General features: G+C 42.3%; 2 protein-coding genes across 19 annotated transcripts in view; both read right to left on the reverse strand.

Moving 5' to 3' along the window:
* Positions 1-3,412: 3,412 nt before the first annotated feature.
* The window catches only part of EPB41L2 (erythrocyte membrane protein band 4.1 like 2), a 218,621-nt gene continuing 199,938 nt past the window's right edge, over positions 3,413-22,095 (reverse strand). For all 18 annotated transcript variants that reach the window (XM_032843482.1, XM_032843481.1, XM_032843479.1 and 15 more), the window contains one exon: positions 3,413-4,674. The gene's annotated coding sequence lies outside the window, so the exon portion shown is untranslated. The remainder of the gene's footprint in view (positions 4,675-22,095) is intronic.
* LOC116858628 (AP-1 complex subunit sigma-2-like) lies at positions 6,214-7,485 on the reverse strand. Its single transcript, XM_032843483.1, has one exon. It carries the CDS (start codon positions 7,419-7,421, stop codon positions 6,957-6,959), a length of 465 nt encoding a protein of 154 aa, XP_032699374.1. The 5' UTR covers positions 7,422-7,485; the 3' UTR covers positions 6,214-6,956.

The raw sequence follows: 22,095 nt of genomic DNA on the forward strand, positions 1-22,095 counted from the left end.
AACAAATACTCTTTGGAGATTCTTGCTTCCTGACTTTATAATTAGTGTGCTAATCCGAAGAGACCTCTGAGTTTATCAGAATTTACACAATGATAATTACCCTGGCAAATGAGAGACAAACAACAGAACAGAAAACATGCATTCAGAATATTTTATTTATACTTACCACCAAACAGATTGGAAATTTAAAAATTCCTTCCACTGTGGTTTTTTTTTTTAATTTTGTTTTTCAGTGTTCCAAAATTCATTGTTTATGCACCACACCCAGTGCTCCATGCAATACGTGCCCTCCTTATTACCCAACACCAGGCTCACCCAACCCCCATCCCCCTCCCCTCCAAAACCCAAAACCAACATTCCCAAACCCAGATTATTAAGAGCAGAAGTTCCTAACTTTTATTTAGATAATAAAGAAACCTTTTGAGAACATGATGAAAAGCAGTAATTTATTCTTAAGAAACATGCACACAGGGGGTGCCTGGGTGGCTCAGTGGGTTAAAGCCTCTGCCTTCAGCTCAGGTCATGATCTCAGGGTCCTGGGATCGAGTTCTGCATCAGGCTCTCTGCTCAGCAGGGAGCCTGCTTCCTCCTCTCTCTCTGCGGGCTTCTCTGCCTACTTGTGATCTCTGTCAAATAAATAAAATCTTTTTAAAAAAAAAAGAAAGAAAGAAACATGTGCACACCCACAATTTTGCATATATTTGGGGACAAGTTCAGACCCTTGAAATCCATCCAAGAGTCTGTGGTTAGGAAGCCTGCAGTCAGAGTCGCCAAGTATCTGTGCTACCTCCACGGGGTAGACCATGAGTAGACCCTAGGATATCCCTGACAATGTGGGGATCTCGGGGAAGTAAGGTCCACATACTCTCAAAGCCAAAATCTTCTCAACAGACTTCCCAAGTAACCCTAGGATAGCACAGAATTCTACTAGGGAAAGCCTTCAACACAGCTCAGAATGACAATGATCTTCCACAAATTTGCCAGGGGTGGATCACCTCGTGCACAGTGGGGTTACCCCTCACAATGCTTGCCATGTTGGGAGGCTATTAATGGGCTAGGAGCTCCGCTAGGCATTGCACACATGTTTATCAGAATATCCCGGCACTGGGACGTAGAAGTACCCTCACTTTAGAGGGATTTAAGTGCCTTCATTAAAGTCACGTGGTTCAGTTTACTCTGAGTCAGGGATTCCAAGGTCCATCTGCAGGTCTCTGAGGCCTTTGTATTCGAAGCAAAGTATCACTTTATACAACCCAAGGCTGCTATAAATCTAATCTAGCACCACAGCTGTACACAGGGTCGGTGTTTTTGGCCCTGGGGCCAAAGGTCAAGAGAGCAGCATCTCGGATTTGCCAGCTGGCCGTGTTATCTTCTGGAGCAGGTGCTCCACCATGGCCTTATCCCAGCAGACACATGAATGGGTGCATGCAAGGATCCATCTGAGTCCAGGCTGGCTTCTGTAAAACTCATCAAGGTACCTTCCCTTTGGTCACTGTCTTAGCAGTAACAGTCCAGTGTCCCAGTCTCTCGTGCAAGCACGGAAAACAGGTGGAAACTGACCAGAGCACCATGCAATGAAAAATGATGTATTCTTCTCTAACAATACATGGAGGAAGGACTTAAAAAAAAAATTATGGGGCTTTAGGGTATTTTTTTTTTTAACATTTATTAGGGACTATTTTAACAGAATGATGTAATAAACCCTTATTTACCATCACCTGGCTTTACCAATTATCCACTAACGGCCAATCTTGTTTCATCTGAATCACAACTCACTCCTCCCTACCTATAATTGAATTCTCAATTATGTGTTCAGATATCAAACAACTTTGTGCATGAATAAGGGGGATACTTGTCCACGTTGGGCAGTCATTGTGGCTACAGTCCATGTCATTGCTGGAGTCTTGGTGATAGGCATTCCACGAACTGAGGGTCTATGCAATGAATAATGCAATATACAATGTATCATAAAACAGAAGCCACTCATGATGGTCAAATACCAAACATCTACCAACTCTACATATTTAAAAAATAACCTTATTTTTTATCCAGCTCTCGCCTGCGGAAAATGCCCCGATGTTTCCTGCATCCCACACAGGACTGCTTATAAAGCTTACGTAAAATGTTACCTTTAAAAACCCCCATGCAGGCAAAAGGAATTTTTACTTATCACCTGAAATTATATGGCTTTTAAGATAATTACATCCAGACGTCTCTCATCTCAGTGAACACTGTTGACCAACTTTCTTATTCTATCATTTGAGGTTCTGAAAGCTCACTTTATAGACCAGGTAATATCCTGGGAAATACTTTCTAAGAACTACAAAATATTCAGAATGGCAGTCCTGCAGCTGCAGCTACACATGACATCACTTATGTACATGGTGCCCAGCTGCTCTTTGGGTCCTAAGCCCCGATGCTCCAGGTGTCTCCAGGATCCCAAGCCCCGTCCTTGCTAGCTCAGCTGAATGAAACTGAGCCCAAATAAAACACAGCATTTCCTATTCACTGGGAGTTGCCATGGACACTTCTTATCAGGGTCATTATCACCAGAAGGATGGGCAGATCTGGTTCGCAAAGAACTCTTAGTAAGTCCAACTTCTGCTTTAAATATGAATACTATCCATTCAAGCTTTCTGACGAGAAATAGATTCGCAGAGCCACATTTAGCTCCCTAATGTCAGTCACTAAGGCTTGGCTTGCTGAGATCCGCTTCTCCAGAGAGGAGTGGTTTTTGTAATACTTCTGCAGGAAGTGAGAAAAACCTTTCACAAGGTGAGAGAGAATTCAGTGGGGAAAGATCCCAAAGAAGACAGTCATGTACGTTGGATTTAACACACTCACTTTAAATGACTCGTGAAATTCTATGTAACATTTTAAAACGGAATAGACCCTGTTGGTCATTTGCTGTGTAATGCTTTCAATGTGTAGAAGAAAATGGAGCACTTAATCCGAGGTGTCTGGGCAGAAGTTTCGTAATGAAACACCCCGACTAGACACGGACGCGGCCCCTTGGCAGAACCCATTCTGTTTCATACGCTGAGGCCCACCGTCAGTAGAGCAAAACCTGAAGCAGAGGGTGGTTCAGGTGGTGGAACGAAAATATTTTCTGAAAACGAAAACAAAACATACACAAAGAAAACAAGCGGGATTTTCCCTTGGAGAATCTGCAAGGCGGTGGTGGGCCGTGTACCCAGGCTGGAGGAGTCCAGCACTCCCAACAAGGGATGTCGGAACCTTCAGTGCTGCCTTAGCAATTTTGCATCGGTGATGCGGGCGGCAGCCGCAAATTATAAAAGATTGGAGCAGCAGGTTCTAAAAAATGCTGCATTTCACCATATAGTAAGTCTTTTGCCTGAAAAGATCAGTCCAGTTTATTTTTTAAACCTTTGCAAAAAAGAGAAGCGGCAAGTTTAGAGAATAAACAAACTTTATTTTATAACAGTATTACAGAAAGCAAAATATCATTTAATACAACTTGAAGCTGCTATAAATCTAATCTGGCATCAGAACTATACATAGGGTCAAAAGCAAAGGAAAACATGTTCAATACCGTTAATAGGCCCCATCAGGTCTCCGGTGTTGGCTGTAAGTGGTTTCGCTTCCTTACAACCACCAAAAACACCACCGCAGCCCCTACTCCACTCCCCAGTGTCCTCAAACTTTCGTGAATCATCCAACTATATCTGAAAGAGATACACCTGCTCAATAACAAAAGGTCAGTTTTACAAGTACACAAGGAGGTTTAATACAAAGCAAGTGTGCTACACAAAGGGGTCAAATAATGGAAAGTCTTGAAATTTGGACATGTTAAGAAAGAAAGCACTAAGGTTTTAAGCTGCCTGAATTTTTAGTAGAAGGGAAGAAACGGTAGTTTCTCTTTTTCCTCCCTCCGGGTTCTGGAATGCTGCCGAAGAGCATGTGTCTGAGAAGCGTTGGCACTGTGGCACGACAGGGTCTTGAAACACAGTGCGTGGTCAGTGAGCTTCTTTTTAATTGTCCAGTCGGGAGCATCTCTGACTTTCAGGGGAAAGTCAGAGGACTGGAAAGTCAAAAAGGGTTCAATATAAAAAACAGCCCCGATGAAATTCTCAAACATTAGAAAATTTTCAGGATGTAGAAATGCTTTAAATCTGTATTAATATTTTCTCATACAGTATATTTACTGCAATCTGAAAACTCCGTAAATATTTATGGTAAGGATTCAGTGGGAAGGATCTGGAAGGCAGGAAAGCCACTATGGAAATTAGTCACAGAGTTTCCTTTCCGCACAACAGCACCTGTTCAAGTGAACAGCACCTTACCAGCATGGGGCTGGCTTTGTTCACTATCATTTGATCAAAATGAGTGATAAAATGCAGGTAGTTGTACACAAAGTAAACAGGAAATAAAAACAAAACTTCCTAATTAAAAAAAAAAGAAGAAGAAGAAGAAAGAATCAAGAATATTTAGAAGTGGTTATGAAACAAAATAATGTATTAAAATGCGAGGGAACAGTATAGACCAGAGCTGTTAAGGTAAGGTTTGGTTGTTGGCATTTTAATTCTTCAGGCTTCTGGTCATTGTTACCAGTCGTAGTATAAATTCGCTGGAGTAGTGGTGTGGCATTAGGACTTGGAATGATCAAAATTCTTCAGGTTCACAAAGTTGAGTGTTGTTTAAAAAATGGAATTTCTAGGAGGAAAAAAAGAGAGAAAAGACTTAAATATTCCCAAGACAGAGGCTTGAAAAACAATGTAAGTAATGTGCCATCCAATTCCAAATCAAATGACCCACAGTTACCATTTGCCTTGTTCTACTTTTTTTTTTTAATTTTTTAAATTTATTTTCAGCGTAACAGTATTGTTTTTGCACCACACCCAGTGCTCCATGCAATCCATGCCCTCTCCAATACCCACCTGGTTCCCCCAACCTCCCACCCCCTGCCCCTTCAAAACCCTCAGATTGTTTTTCAGAGTCCATAGTCTCTCATGGTTCACCTCCCCTTCCAATTTCCCCCAACTCCCTTCTCCTCTCCATCTCCCCATGTCCTCCATGTTATTTGTTATGCTCCACAAATAAGTGAAACCATATGATAATTGACTCTCTCTGCTTGACTTATTTCACTCAGCATCATCTCTTCCAGTCCCATCCATGTTGCTACAAAAATTGGGTATTCACCCTTTCTGATGGAGGCATAATACTCCATAGTGTATATGGACCACATCTTCCTTATCCATTCGTCCGTTGAAGGGCATCTTGGTTCTTTCCAGTTTGGCGACTGTGGCCATTGTTGCTATAAACATTGGGGTACAGATGGCCCTTCTTTTCACTACATCTGTATCTTTGGGGTAAATACCCAGTAGTGCAATTGCAGGGTCATAGGGAAGCTCTATTTTTAATTTCTTGAGGAATCTCCACACTGTTCTCCAAAGTGGCTGCACCAACTTGCATTCCCACCAACAGTGTAAGAGGGTTCCCCCTTTCTCCACACCCCTCCAACACATGTTGTTTCCTGTCTTGCTAATTTTGGCCATTCTAACTGGTGTAAGGTGGTATCTCAATGTGGTTTTAATTTGAATCTCCCTGATGGCTAGTGATGATGAACATTTTTTCATGTGTCTGATAGCCATTTGTATGTCTTCATTGGAGAAGTGTCTGTTCATATCTTCTGCCCATTTTTTTTTTTTTTTACAGTGGTGTACGTCGAACATTTATTACAACTAATCAGTGATGTGATAAGACAGCGCTAACATGGCCTGAATATGTGTACTGGTCACAATCACAACAAAGCTTAATCCAGCCCAGCAGATACAAATGCAAAGTGTAAACCGTGAAGACGTGTCTACATACACAGAAGTATGTATAAAAGTTGACACTGAAACAACTGTATAGCTTTAAAAAATACAGGGCCCACTAATGTCATTTGACTTCATTCGACTCTCACTTTTACATGAAACGTGGTGTCTGCTTTTATACGATTTCTGATAACTAGGCATTGCCATGGAAGGGAAGGAAGCTGCCCTCAAGTTTCCAGCACTTGTAAGTGGAGGGAGCAAAATCAACTTGGCCATAACAAGCACCCCAGGAAGAACAAGTCATGCTTGAAACAATGACTTAAGCGACACTTATCTTACACTTATCTTACAGAAAATAACTTATCTACATATAATGTGTTCTTCTCTTCAGATACTGTTGTGAAGAATTCCGGTAAGTCAATGTTTCCGTTTTTGCTGGGGGCCTCGAAAGCTGTCTAAGTCACTAAATCGTTATGACCACGAAAAAAATCTGTCTCAGGAATTGAACGTTCCTTGGCCTTAAAAGTAACGTGTTCACTATTAAACAGTCTATCTCTGTTCCTCGACCCCGGTTTGCAATGCTGGAGAAATAATTTTTAGTGTAAAACGCATCATTTCAATTTAGTCATTTGTGTGTTCCCTTTAAGTGTGTAGTTTCCAATAAGGGTCTTTGGTATAAATTTGTTTTTTTTTCTGAAGTCTCAATATAAACAGTTAAATTTTAATTCATTTGATATGTGAGTATCGATTCCCTTTATTCTCAGATATGCTGAAATGCTACACACTAGTCTTTGGTTTCATAAAGCCAGGTTGCATATAATTTAACAGTTTCCTTTGCCAAAGACGGTAATTAATGAATGTAAAATGCCTGGTTCTGTCGTTCTCATAGATAACATGATTCGATTGGGAGAAACAGATCTATAAACTTTAAAATATCCAGAAAAGGTACCTTTCTTTTTCTGCATCGTTCTAATTTGTATTTAAGTCCCTTAAGTTATCACTTGATTAACCAAAAATTCCCTTTAAAAAAAAAATTTGTGTAGGCCTGAATGAAGCAGCTTAGCAAAACAGTAATACTGACAAGACGTCATCTTATACCATTAGCTAACATGGACATGAAGGCAGTGACCATCTACAGTGTGTGAAATGCCACAAGAAGTCATCAACAAGGTAGGAGAATTATGTCAGTCCAATTTCTTCAAGAACACTACGTGGGGTTTCAGCTTCCTCCTGCAGTAGATCAGCCTGCTCAATTGCTTTAAGGACATTTTTCTTGGATGTTTCCTGAACTTCCCCTCCCAAAAGAAACTCATCCAAAATAAAATAATTCTTCTCAAAATTAAAGATGATATCAAGTTCACACACACTGCCAAAGTACTTGTCAAGTAATTCCACGTAATGATGAATTATTTCCAGGGTAATTAGCTCATTGTCCTGATCCTCGATAGCACAGCAAAAGTACAGACTAGCATATCTTTTGTAAACAATCTTCAGATCTCGCCACTCGAGAAAGCTGCACATTTTAGGTTTCCGTGCTAAAACGGTTTGAACAAGTTCTCTTGTAATCTTTTTCTTCTCTTTGTCTGATAGTGGGACATACCATTTCTGCAGTCGAAGCTTTCCCTGACGACTAAAAAGCAACATAATCTTGCGTGGCGGCCGCGGGCCGCGGGCGCGGCTGAGCTCCGCCGGCGGCGGCGGCGGCGGCGACGGCTGAGGGGAAGCCCCTGTCGCCAGGCTGAGGAAGAGAAGCCGTGTTGCTGTGGGGAGGGGACCCAGTTAGCGGTTCTGCCCATTTTTTTATATGATTGTCTGTTTTGTGTGTGTTGAGTTTGAGATAGATTAACTTCATAAAGTCTATCTATGAAAGACCCACATAAAATATCATCCTCAATGGGAAAAAGCTTGCAGCCTTCCCGTTGAGATCAGGAACATGACAAGGATGCCCACTCTCACCACTCTTGTTCAACATAGAAGTCCTAGCAACAGCAATCAGACAACAAAGAGAAATAAAAGGTATCCAAATTGGCAATGAAGTAGTCAAACTCTCTCTCTTCGCAGATGACATGATTATTTATATGGTAAACCCAAAAGACTCCACCCCCAAACTACTAGAACTCATACAACAATTCAGCAACGTGGCAGGATACAAAGTCAATGTACAGAAATCAGTGGCTTTCTTATATACGAACAATGAAAATACAGCAAGGGAAATTAGGGAATCGATTCCATTTACTATAGCACCAAGAACCATAAGATACCTGGGAATAAACATAACCAAAGAGGTAAAGGATCTGTACTAGAGGAACTACAGAACACTCATGAAAGAAATTGAAGAAGACACAAAAAGATGGAATACCATTCCATGCTCCTGGATCAGAAGAATAAACATTGTTAAGATGTCTATACTGCCTAGAGCAATCTATACTTTTAATGCCATTCCGATCAAAATTCCACTGGTATTTTTCAAAGAGCTGGAGCAAATAATCCTAAAATCTGTATGGAATCAGAAGAGACCCCAAATCGCTAAGGAAATATTGAAAAACAAAAATAAAACTGGCGGCATCACGTTACCAGATTTCAAGCTTTACTACAAAGCTATGATCACCAAGACAGCATGGTACTGGCATAAAAACACACACACAGACCAGTGGAACAGAGTAGAGAGCCCAGATATGGACCCTCAACTCTATGGTCAAATAATCTTTGACAAAACAGGAAAAAATATACAGTGATAAAAAGTCTCTTCAATAAATGGTGCTGGGAAAACTGGACAGTTATATGTAGAAGAATGAAACTTGATCATTCTCTTACACCGTACACAAAAATAAACTCAAAATGGATGAAAGACCTCAACGCGAGACAGGAATCCATCAGAATCCTAGAGGAGAATATAGGCAGTAACCTCTTCGATATCAGCCACAGCAACTTCTTTCAAGATATGTCTCTCCAAAGGCAAAGGAAACAAAAGCGAAAATGAACTTTTGGGACTTCATCAAAATCAAAAGCTTCTGCACAGCAAAGGAAACAGTCGACAAAACAAAGAGGCAACCCACAGAATGGGAGAAGATATTTGCAAATGACAGTAAGACAAAAGGTTGATATCCAGGATCTATAAAGAACTCCTCAAACTCATTCTACTCTTCTATTTACTCTTCTAGTCAATAGCACGTTGACCAGAAGACAAACAGGAAAGTCTATGCCACCCCTGCGGGCCTTACACTACGTGGAGAACTGACAAGCACCAGAAACAAACTGGCAAACAAACAGAACACGCACACAGAGTTAATTATAAAACAAAGGTAACTCATACATCAACAGTCCAAAACAGAGAAACCCATGTAGGCTTTAACGTTAGATTCAAGGAAGGAGAAAAAAAAAGTCCATTCTGACTTCTTTGAAATGAACAGAAAAGGGGCTGCAGGTGAGGAGAAGAGAATGGGGCAAGAGGTCAGGAAGTGAGACAACGCAAGGTGTCAGTGGGGACATGCAGAGTACGGGGGGGAGGGAGCAAGAATGAGAGAGGACAGGATAGTGAGGAAATGGGCATTATTGGAGAGAAGTAATAATAGGGTGAGAAATGGAAGGTTGGGTAAAAAATATTAGGTCTACTCTTTTAATACCATACTGAGGAGTACAAACGCGATCGAACAAAAAAAAGGACTGAAGTCAGAAAGAGCATTCAGACGAAAGACCAGCTGTCAGTTTACTGCAGTGATCCCGAGGTAGAGTTCAAAAGGCAGAAGACAGGTCAGAGAGCCAGGGGTTAGCGAGTCCACGTGGCATGTGACGAGCTCAGGAGAGGAGGAAGCGGGTTTTGAGGAAGGCTTGACATGGCCTGGTTTATGTTCTGAAAACAGGGCTGCAGCTTCAGTATGATGAAGAGGCTAAGGGTGGGGAGGAGAGAGACAAGACGGCCATGTAAGATGGCTAGGTGATGAGGACTCAGACTTGAATGAAACCAGGGTAAAGGGTGGACGGGGAGGCACCCTGTAGGAGAACAATTGGAGGGTGGGGACAAGCAAGAAAGTACCAGGGAGCGTGATCAGGTTTGGAGTCTGGGACCTCAGGACAGGTGAAAAGCCCAGGTGAGGTCTTAGGACCAAGGATGTGGATTTGCAGGCTGGTGCAGAGGGCGAGTGAAACTCATAGGTGAACTAGTCTTTACAGGTGTAAGGAAAAAGGAGGGGCATGAGCCCCGGGGGGAGCCCACAATCAGAGGGAAGGAGGGAGGAGAGAAGACTAAAATGGGAGTGGACAGGGAGGCAGACAAAAAAATACAGATGGTGCATCACCCCAGAGAGAGTAAAGGGTTTTGAGAAGGTAATTTTTTACTTCTTAGTTGAAGTTTTGGCATATGGTAGGTGATGACAGAAGACAGTGGAGAGTGGTAATTAAGGTCCTTTCCAAGGGACACTGGCCCCAGAGTCAATTAGAATGTACATTCTTTTGGTTAGATAAAAAGTCTTTTCACAGAAAAACTCCCCACCACTGAGATTTAGCACAGATATTATTTTAGCCTCTTCATTATATAGGACAGATTGATTAATCAAATTCATTGTCTCTCACCTGTTTCCTGCTTTAGGCTATTTGGTTACTCATTAGGACTTCTGCTTGATTCTAGGCGGGCTGAAGGGGCAGGCACAGGGCAGGGTGGGGATCAATGGAGAAGAGATAAAGTCGTTTCTTTTTAGGTTAGTAATTATGAACAGAAACTTGGGAATGGTGATCAGGGATGGATAAAACTACTAATCAAATTGGATTTGGGAGTTAGCTGTGGCCTCAGTCACAGAACAGATCAGTCAAGATCTATTCTTGATCTTTGCGGGCTGGTTGCTGGGTTCTTGAACAGAGATGCCACTTATGCCCAGCTTCTATAATAGAAAAGGAACTTCTCAGGTTACCAGTGCCTGGAAACCCACAGAAAGAATGAGGTTAGGATCCTATTCTCCATTTCCTCTAGATTCCATGTCACATTATTTCACTGAATCTGTTTTCACCAAAAATAAAAAATTTCAATTTAGAAAAGAAAGCTAAAATTAAACTTGTTTCCAAGTCATTAGCAGACAAGTAAACAGGAATTAGGAGTGTGTAGGAACTGAATGAGAGATCTTGATTTCAAAGAGCTTCAACATTTATTGAAATATATGTGGAGAAAAAGACATAGTTACCCATGTAAACTCAAATGTCATTTACTTTCATTTATTCACAATCAAACCACTAGAAAGAAAGAAACCAATTTCCTCCTCTGGTAATAAGTATTACAAATGACAACCTTAACACACTCTTAGAATTCCAAACAGTTTTCGGAGTGAAAGAAAATTACATTTCTTGTAATTTTAATGTTAACCACATTTTTTCCCTCTCTCAAGTGCATTTTTTCCTCGTTCTTTAAGAAGCAGTAAATCAAGTGTAACTCTGAGCTAATTAGATATTCAGCATTTCAGAACATCCCAATTCCTCATGTCCTGGATGAATAGGGAATAATTCATCGTAGGAAGTTTATAATTGACCCATCCACCTCTCTTCTGCTTTTTGTACTTAAACACATATAGAAATATATTCCTGCAAGTAGTAAACATCTAGGCTTTTGAGCTGGGAAGGAGAAAAGAAAAGAACCACCAATGCCATTGGTACACACAAGCATCAGGCATTTACATTTTTTCTGTTCTGGCATGTATCTGTGAGAAAAATAAAAATCCCAAAACCTTCATATTTGTGTGTGTGTTTTTTTTTAAACAGATAATGATTTATCACCCATTCCAATCAAACTGAAAACTACGCATCGGTAGTGCAAAAAAACTTGGTTTTTTTGTTGTTGTTGTTTTTGTTTTTTTTTTTTAAAGCCTGAATTCCTCCTCATATTCACAATAGTCTGGACTTTTTTTTTTTTTTTTTGGTCAGTACAAATGGACAGGTATTATTAGGCTTTTCCTTTGGATGAATGACATCATAATGTTCACCTGGAGTTTGGATAAGATCACAGCTTTGAAGTATGTGGATTATATGTTAGGTATTAGAATTTTGGTAAAGTAAAAACAGAAGCCCAAACCACTGTTTCCATCGGTACCACCCCCCCCAACTACATACAATGTCAGTGAACATTTCTAACGCCCACAACCCCGTTCCCTAGCCTCTGTCCCCCTCTTTTGGCCAATATGGGAATAGCTCAGCATGGTGGTCTCATCCAATCCCAGCTCTCACTCTAGATCTAAATTCCTTAAGGACATGTGCCTGTTGCCCACTTTGCCCTAAGTCCTCACAGAAGGTTCTGGAACACTCTGATTTATTTTAGTGTACCTGAGGAGCAGTGGGAAATCACACTCAAGCACAGAGGTTCTATGACTTCTTTTGAAAAGCAGAGCTTCCAAGTTTCCAGAGACAGGGGGCACCCAGCATGGGGCTCAAGCTTGAGCGTGCTCTTCTCCAGAAACTGATTCAGTAAACTGCAAATGTACACTCATGAAAAAGCACTTGACCCAAGCCACCAGAAATTCCGCCTGTAAGTGGTAAAGCACTTATCCAGAGGGCAGTCTCAATAAAAATGCAAAAATACGGCTTTCATCCAAAAATAATTAAACTAATGCAAGAAACAGTGACATTTGTCTTTGGATTAAGTAAAATTCAATTCCCGTAGGGCAGCAGTATAGCCAGAGTTCTTGAAAATATGAAAATTTATGCGAGAGACAATCCAATTCTTTCCTAAATAAAAATGAGATCCATGCACTCAAGTGTTCAGTTTTAAATACAAGAGTTTATGGTTATGGACGTCAGTTATTCCTAATGGGAAGTCTTCTTCCTTGGGTCTCCAATATGCACATTTGATTTTCACTTTTTACATAATTTCCATGGGAAGACAGGAGTCATAGAGCCAAAAATGCAAGTAGAATAAATTTCTATTGGTGTGGGGGGGGGGGCGCTTGGGTGGCTCAGTCGGTTAAGCATCTGCCTTCTGATCAGGTCATGATCCCAGGGTCCTGGGATCAGAGCCCTGTCTGGCTTCCATGCTCAGCGGGGAGCCTGCTTCTCTCTCTCTGCCCCTCCCGCTGCTCATGCATGCATGCACGGACTCTCTCTCAAATAAATAAAATCTTTTAAAAATTTTCTATTTGGTTAACCCAGGAAAGTCAATTCTTACACAGTGTTGGTACACCACTGGTTCTCAGGGTGCTCGGCCGACCCTGAGGGTCACAGAGACTCTTTTTCAGGGGGTTGTGAAGTCAAAGCTATTACATTTTTTAAAAAAGAAAAGAAAAGAAAGATTTCACAAACACACTAAGACACTAATTGCCCTTTTTGGGGTGTGGACATTTTCACCGATAGCGCAACAACAAGGGTGAACACACCTGTTAGCATCTTGCCACAGGTCAAGACGGTGGCACCAAATTGCACCAAAAGTCACTAGACTTGTTGCCACCACACACTCTCAGTGAAACAAGGAACAAAGAAGGCAAGCCAGCCTCACTTAAGGCTGTCCTGGATGAAACACAGAAAATTACTGTCTTACATCCCATCCGCTGAGTTCGTGTCTTTTTAACATTCTGGGTAATGAAATGGAAAATGGGCACAGCACACTCCTGCTGCATACAGAAGTACAATGGATGGCTAGAGAAGAAAGGAACGCTCGAATTGGGAATTGAAGAAGCCGCCTTTTCATAAACACCTTTTTTATCTGAGAATTACCGATGGACAAACTGTTACTCTTCTAGGCAGGCATTTTCTTGACAATGAGGTGAGCCTGTCATCTCAAGGAAAACAACTGACAATAGACTTGTGGCCAGTGATAAAATTCAAGCATGCAGGTGAAAACCAGAATCTTGGGAGACTGTATTCTGGCCACCATGAGCTTGATAGCTCCCCGATATTGTTTTTTTTTTTTTTTTTTTTTTCCAAAGATCTTATTTGAGAGGGAAAGCGCACATGTGGGTGTGCGTGCAAAAGCGAGCCAGGGGAGGGGCAGAAGGAGAGGAGAGAGAGAATCCTCAGACTCCACACTGGGAACAGAGCCCAATGTGGGGCTCGATCCCATGACCCCATCCATGATCATGACCTGAGCCAAAATCAAGAGTTGCTCAACTGAGCGACCCAGGTGGCCCAATAGATTCCCCGTATTTAAAGACTTCCAAGGAGCTCAGTGACAACCAGTGATCTGTCTCAATCACTTTGCCTTTTGTAGGATTTCATATCATTGTAACCACACAGTACATGTGGCCTTTTCTGACAGGCTTCTTTCACTGATTATTTTGAACTCTTTTATAAATATTTTTAATTTGTTCTGTTTCATTTATAATCTGGTAAATTTCAATAATTTTTATTTATACTATGGTAACTTTTGGTATGGATAATTCACAGCAACAAAAGCTCTTTGGGCCCTTCGGCAATATTTAAGAGTGTAAAGTGTCCTGAGACAACAAAGTCTGGGAACTGCCTGTGTAGTACTGCCTGTAGTGTACTGCTATCCCTAGTGTATCACCCTCCTTTCCTTTTCTCACAGATTTGTGTGCCTGCTGAATTCAGAGGGAAACATTAAATCTAGTGTTTTCTTCCTTTTGGCCAAATGAAAAACAGCACCCATTCAACAAATAGTTCAGGGAAATAATTTTGCTTCACTTGTTTTGCCTAAACATAATTAATACTGTTAGGGCCCCTCTGTGGTCTCAAGAGGCTCTCGCGTGGGCTCTCATATGGGTCCGTCTCACATTTAGGTCTTGGACCAGGTTCCCCCCACAGCTGTCTTGGTCTCCTCTGAGTCCCAACTATATTGTGCTTGATAACACACACACTAACACAATTTCACCTCAAAGATAAAAGTTCAGTTCAGAATTTGCTAGAATCACATCAATTTAGTTAAGTATTTTTGCTTTCAAGAGTCAGTTTGAGATGTTTTCCCCCAAATTCCCATTTGTTTAAGAACAAAAACAACAACAACAACAACAACCACAACCTGCCTACCTCTGACACAACTGCCTTTCTTTCCCTCCCAGAGGAGAGGTGAAGGAGAACACCTTCCTTCCCTTCCACCCCGTGATGGTCAAAGCTCTCTTAGCTTTTAAGCCAATTAAATTCCCTTACTTTCGAGGAGAGGGTGAGGCGTCAGTCACGTCAGGACAGTTAATTGTGTTTTCTTTAAAGCTAATGGTAAGTTTTCTATTAGAATCTTTATACTTGGCACCTTCAAGTCCCTTTACTTAAAGAATTACTACTACACATCAATTGCAGAATATTCTGTCAAATGGAAACATCAATTTTACCTCATTTTTAAACATGATTATTTTATATTATGGTTTTACTTGTTCACTTAGCTTTATATCATAACTGCAACTTCAAAGACGTTTTGTACAAAATTAATTTTTCTAAAATGAGTTGCATTTCAACTACATTGGTGGGAGTTTGCTATTTGAGAGATTCCCATCATGAAGCCTTCTGCAGAGCAGTGTGCAGTGTGGATTCAGGCTGCCTCTGGGTCAGTCTAGCCCTGCCACTCACCAGCTGTGTGACCTGGCTGAGGGACTCACCCTCTCCAGGCCCCCATGTCCTCACCTGCACCTTGGATGACTGCAGGAACTAACTGAAATAGTAAATGGCAAAGTCCTCAAAACTGGGCACAGACTAGGCATCCGGTGAATGTTAGCTAGTATGATTTTTTATAGATTTTCATTTATGATATTTCATATTTTGCTCGGTTTGCTTCCAAACTAAGTTCAGTTCTACTCTTGTTAAAGATACAGGTGTCAGTTTCCCCATTAATAATTGCCTGAAGCAGTATAATGGTTTCCTTATAGGGTACGTCATCTAACCGAGCACACTTTCAGTCAGTCCTACACTCCACTGATGAATTAATCTTCCTGAAGATGGTCCTGAAAAGGTCCTTCCCCTACTCAAATACCCTCTGCAGGTGACCTACAGAGTGAAGTCTAACCTGAGGTACTGACACAGAATTCTGCCCTCTGCAGTATGCTTTGGACAAGTCTTTCTAGCTCTGCTGGGAACTCAACACACAGCCACATGCGGGAGCTGTTCTCCCTGCCACCCCTGCCACTGCTTCCCCACCAGCTTCTTCCTCTCTGCCCACCTCCGTACGTTCAAATCCCTGATACCTTTCTGGTGAGGTCTCGGATTTACCAATCAGAAATTTCAGTCAACTTTCACAGTCCTTTATCAAGGCTTCCCAAACACTACATTTTACTCTCTATGTTATTTGCATTCAGGTTCTCATGGGTTCACCTCTTGCTCACCAGAGCTACCAGAGTGCCCCAAGGATGGTGTCGTGTCAAGAGTAAGCACTGATGAATCTAAGGATGAAGGTGCTAGGGACTGAGCTGCAAAGGCAAGAACCAAGAGCAGGGGCTTTGGCGGGGGAACAAACAATTGTATTTCACGGAAGGAATGAAGCACTGTCGCCTGTCTTCCCCATTACTTACACCTGCTGATTGAAGTGGAAAGTTAGCGGTTTCTTTTTTCTGTTCTTTTGTTAAATAACTACATCTATCATATCCTGGGAGGACTCTGCCTTCTTTTTTAAAATGGCTTTCCCAAATTGCTGAGAGCCCTGACAAAGGTTTCTAGGCATAGTTAACATCTGGCCCTAAAGCTAGCGTAAGGTCTTCTGGTTCATTCTGCTAGGTATAAATCTCGTGGGAACGTGATATGAGAGCATTTTACAAACTCTTAAAGGTTCTTTTAAGTAACAAATGGACTAGAATAAGGTTACACTCAGTATACTGTATTCTAGCTAAGCCTGTATCGATCTTAGGTTCATAAGATAAAGAGATGAGAAAACATTTTATCTGATAAAGCATCATATAAAAGTTACACTTAAAAAACAGTATCAAAACCGTTATCTTTTTAGGGGGAAAAAAAACCTTTGGAACCATATATGAACAGAACTCACCAAGTATTTGTCTTGTGTTTTCCTTCAATAGAAGTTTAGTGGAACTCAAAAGAGTTCATCTCTAGACCCAAATCTCTAGATTACTAGTCTACACTTTTGTTCTAACATCTTCAAATCCAGTATATTATATTCTACTTATAGCACATCTCAGTTTGAAAGAGCCATGTTTCAAATAGCACAGGTGAGGACTGGCTATCATACCTGACAAGTCTAGACACATACTCACTCTAAGGCTAATGGAATTATTTTGATGCATGAGAATTAAATAAATGTAGGGCTAACAGGTCCTCCAATGTAATCATCATGGGGTCAGGAATATCTTAAACACACACTACTTGGTTACCACTGCAAAATTCTCTCCTAATGCCACCACAAATTTACACGTTTAGAAAATAGTATCTGAGATGACTGACATTTGTGGTTCTTCAGACAGATGAAACTCTCTTTAGCTCCGCACATGGATGGCATTTAGGAGTCCTGAGTATAAGGGACTGATGCCAATTACTTTATTCTCTAGGATTCTACTTCCTCATTGAAAAGAGTTGGTGGGGGGTGGGTGGGGAGAGAAGAGGCTGTAATTTAAACTGTTTATAATAAAATATTCTTCTGATTTTCATACTTCTCCAAATGCCCTCATTCAGCCTAAGGCATAATAAAGTCACGATCACCACGCCCACCCCTCAGAGGCCAGGTGGGTGAACGCGTGAGCAGGGAGATGGGGTACCCAGGGCATCCTGAGGAGACAAAGGTGGCTCAGAGGGCTCTTCCGTCATCCGAGGGTGGTGCCACGGCTCAATGCCACTGGAGCTCCTGATGGTTCTGAAATCAGTTGGTTCCTTCCTGTTTTAGGCACTGTTCATTAATTCAAATTCTAAAAAATACTTTTTGGGCCAAAGAAACCAAACTCTGGATGCAACCTTCATGCCTCCAATCTGTTGATTTTGTCTACCCCTCTCCCTCCCTCCCCCAGCTTGGTGCTATTTTTAATTCTCAATAATAATGAAAAACTAGAGAAAATATGCAACATTTGGGATGAAAGGGTTAGTAACCTTAATAAATCTGTCTGAGATAAGATAATTAACACCTGAATAGAAAAATGGGAAAGAACTAACAATTCAAAAGAAATAAAATTGTGTGTGTATGTGTGTGTGTTTGAGCCTCACTAGCAAGGAAAACAAAACGCTCTTTCCTCACAATTAAAAAAGGAGACGAGGGGAACAAATGCTCTTTCCTCACCAGATGGGCAAGGATTTCTTAAATGTTTTATAATCCTTAGCTTCAGACAAACTGTGGGGCAATAGGGGTGTTCATACACTGCAACTTCTTCAAACCTTTCAGGAGGAAGGAAACATTTGCCGCGAAAACGATGAAATTAGTGCCCCAAAATGTACACACGAGTATGACCTTTGCAGCTGCGTGCTGAATTGTGACAACGGAGGAATAACCTAAACGCCCGTTAACAGGGGTCACGTAAATCCTCACGTCTGTTCAATGGCTGATGAAAAACGAGGAGAGGCTTCCGAGGAAGGTTATCTCCCATGCACTGCCAGGGGAGAAAAAAACAGGCTAGAGCACAGAATCGACAGTCCCAGCCTCCATCCACAGAGGCGGGCGTGGGTGTGTATGTGTTCACACATACATACACTGTGAAAAGGGATTATCTAACTCTAGGAGCAGAGGAATTAGGGATCATTTACATTTTCTGCTAGCTCTTTTTAAAAATAATAATCGCGGGGCACCTGGCTGGCTCAGTGGGTTAAGCCGCTGCCTTCGGCTCAGGTCATGATCTCGGGGTCCTGGGATCGAGCCCCACATCAGGCTCTCTGCTCAGCAGGGAGCCTGCTTCCCCCTCTCTCTCCGTCTGCCTATCTGCCTACTTGTGATCTCTCTCTCTGTCAAGTAAATAAATAAAATCTTTAAAAATAATAATAATAATAATAATCGCTTCTGTTATTACCAGGAAAGAGAGCCCCAATAACAATAGTTCCATTTGCAAAAACAAGAGTCGATAATAATCTTGCCCAAGAGAAAACCCTGGGGAATTAGTGACTCTTGTGCAAACAATTGCACAACAGTGGTGGCATCCAGTGCATCTTCTGTGGGGTGGTTCAAATATGTTGGAACTGACTCATGGAAAGTACCTGTCAGATTTATAAACGTGAGGCAAAACATTCCACAGCATGCCGAAGTGAAAAGTGGCTGTGTGTGACAGCCACTAAATCTGAAATGGCTTTTCGGGGCTATGTGTAAATCTGCATTTTAGGCTTGATTAATCTACATTGAAAACTAATGCTAATTTTAGGTGCAAGACTAGCACAACTAGCCAAGGAGAATAAAATAAAAATGCAATGCATGTGATATGCCTGAAAAACTCCTGGCTCCTGAACTGAAAGTCCATAGGCTGGGGCTCCTCCTTCAGATACAAGGTCAGGCTCATCAGGGCCCACATGGGAATGAGTAGCTCGTGATGAGCGAGAACTTAGTCCAGCCAACGTGCGTGGCTCTTTTCTCCTGCGAGTCAGTTAGACAGCAAATGCTAATTTCCTGTCTGGCTCTCAAGTTCATCTTGAAACTCTGAGTATCACCCTGACTCGGAAATGTTAGCTTGAAGACAAGATTATCTTATGTAGAAAATGGTATTCACGAATGCACTACAGCACAGAGAGCTTCCTGAAAGTACTTTCCGTGTAAAAGCCCCATTTCCTCAACCTGTGACAGGGCTCCATCCCCACTACCTGCCTGACACAGCTCTAACCAAGTCCCAGGCTAATGCTATACCAACAATTCCAGAGGACATGTTCACTTGATTTAATATTCAAGACTTAATTACTCTCTCCTTCCTGGAGTTCTCGTCTTCTGCAACTTTCGTGACAGTGTTTCCTCCGCATTTTCTTCCTATTTTCCCATTCCCCCTCCTGCATCTCCTCTGACCTTGTCCAGGGTAACATCCCTCAAACCAAAGTCTTCCTCACTAGGTGACACATTCAGATGACTTTCAAACCTCTACCTTCAGCTCCGAACCTGTTGTGATTTCTCTCAAAGCTCTTGGCGACCTCCTGGACCTCTCCACGTAGCCATTTCACGTGCACCTCAAACTCAACACCCCTGGGGAAGGATATTCCAATGTTTAATTTATTCTTAGGAGCAAAAATGGCTCCTATAGCTGACTCGATATGCTACAGCATGCCTTGGAAACAAACTCTTCTATAAATTCTATTATCCTCAGTTCACAGATGGCAGAACTGAGGAATAGAAACGTGAAGAACTTGGCAGGTCACATACTACGAAATAGATTTGAACCCAGCAGATCTGCGATGCTGCATTTCCTCTTAACACTCAGACTATCTGGTAACTTTCCAAATAACCACGCCATGTGCAGAAGACAGGCCCTTACAGATTCACTTCCAAACGTCCTCCATAATGCCATGGCAGGTATGTTCTCCTACACTACCAAGAACAAAAAATAGAACAAGAACCTCTGCTTTAAGACAGCTGAGCTGAGAAGACTAGCCATGTTGCACAGGACCTGTGAAAACCAACACCTGTATCCCAGGATTGAAATTACAGCTCCCACCACCCACTCACTTGCTCATGCCAGAAGCCTGGGATCCTCCCCTGCTTGGCCATCTTCCCAAATCATGAACTTACATATCCCCATGTCAATAGTCACCAAGTCACAGACCTCTACCCTCTCATCATCTCCCCAATACACGAGGTGTTCGTGCCCCTTCGCTTCTCCAAGTAGAGCTGAACTCCAGATTTTGGCTTGTAAGACTCTTCAGAGTTGGGCTTTGGCCGCTCTGCCCCCCAGCAACCATCTCGCTCCTCCAACATGTGCCCTGCAGCCCGGACATGCCTGATTCTGCCCCAGTCTCGGGATATGAGGTTCAGAGAACCAGCTCTGGCCTGGAGTGGCTCCTTCTGTGCCTTTCTTCCCTGAGCTATTCCTACTCCCCTGAAAGAAGCCATCTGACACCCCATCCTAATGTAGAGATCTTGCCTTTCTGTTCCCACCCAATGCAGCTCAGAACACATCCTCAAGGCAGAGACTGTACCCTGCTACCATGATTTACTGCTGAGTGCAGACCTTGTTTGGTGTGAACCTTCACGGTAAATAGATGACACCCAATGGGCATTCCGTATATACTGGTATAATCAACAACAACAAGAGTAAAATACGTGAGCGGATGAGACGCTGCTCTCCCATCATTTCCTCTTTTGGCAGCTCACGCTTTTAGCTGAAAAGGAGGCCTTGTTTGCTTTTTATCCTACACATCAGTGATGACTCCAGGAGTCACCGGGACTTATTTGAAGTCTGGGTGCAGAGAGGGGATGGAGACAACTGAAGCAAAGTTGCCAACTCCCCCTCCTGGGGCTCATCCTTTCTGAGGCCTCGCAGCCCAAACCAGCAAGCAGGACTCTTCTTCCTCATGCGGACTCTTCGGGAGCACCATTCCAGTGGCGACAAGGCCACGGACGTATTGTGTCTAGCTGAGGGCTCATAAACATGCATTTAGGATAAACTGGGAAGGGAGGAGTGCTTCACAGAACATAGAGAAAAACAGCTACAAAGACTTAGTCAAGTACTCCTCTGAAACGTGTTTCCTTTCTCACGGAGTCTGTGGCAGCTCCTCTGGGCCTTCCAGTGGTTGGCACCCAGCTGAGAGCGGAAGCCCTGGGAGGCTCTGCCCTCAGTGGGTCTTCCTCCACTACCTTTCTGTGCACTCCCCTCGCCTCCCACTCTCAGTGCTTCATCCCAAGCTCAGAGCTCCTCCAAAGGAAGAGGTCAGGTCAGATCAGGAGGAGAACTTTTCATGTCGGAGAAGGGGAGATGGGGCGTACTTACACCACCAGTAAGTACTTATTCTTCTTTTCTGGCATTCAGTGACAGGCCTGCACTTGGCCTTGGCCCACCTGCTGCCTCTGTGGCATCCTGGTGGGGCAGCCAGCGGGTAACCGAAGTGGCAACTCCTATTCGTCCTTCAGATCTCAACGCAAACTTGCTTTCTCAAGGGAAAGCTTAAATTTACAGCAGCGTAAATCTATTTGGTTCTCTCCTATCGCATTACTTCCTTCAGAGCGTTTATCACATTTGTAAATTACATTTTGTTTCTTAATATTTACACCTCCCCTCATGGACCGGATCCTTTCCCGAGGAAGGGGACCCTGTTTGTTTGTTTCCCAGTTTGACCATTTGCATCCTTAGTGCCCAGCTCTACCCTTGCACACTTTGGTTCTCATATTTTTTGGACTGGATGAATGAATTTTTCCACATTTATCTAGTTTGCTCACCTTACATGAGAATTTACATTTTAACTGCCTAAATCTGTTTAGCAGGGCTGCCTAAAAAAGTGTCCTCTAAGATAGGCAAACTTCACAGGCTGTGTGTGTGTGTGTGTGTGTGTGTGTGTACACGCATGCCCACTG

This window comes from Lontra canadensis, unplaced genomic scaffold (genome assembly GCF_010015895.1).
Source record: "Lontra canadensis isolate GAN:19392208 unplaced genomic scaffold, GSC_riverotter_1.0 scaffold141, whole genome shotgun sequence".
NCBI classification, from domain to species: domain Eukaryota; kingdom Metazoa; phylum Chordata; class Mammalia; order Carnivora; family Mustelidae; genus Lontra; species Lontra canadensis.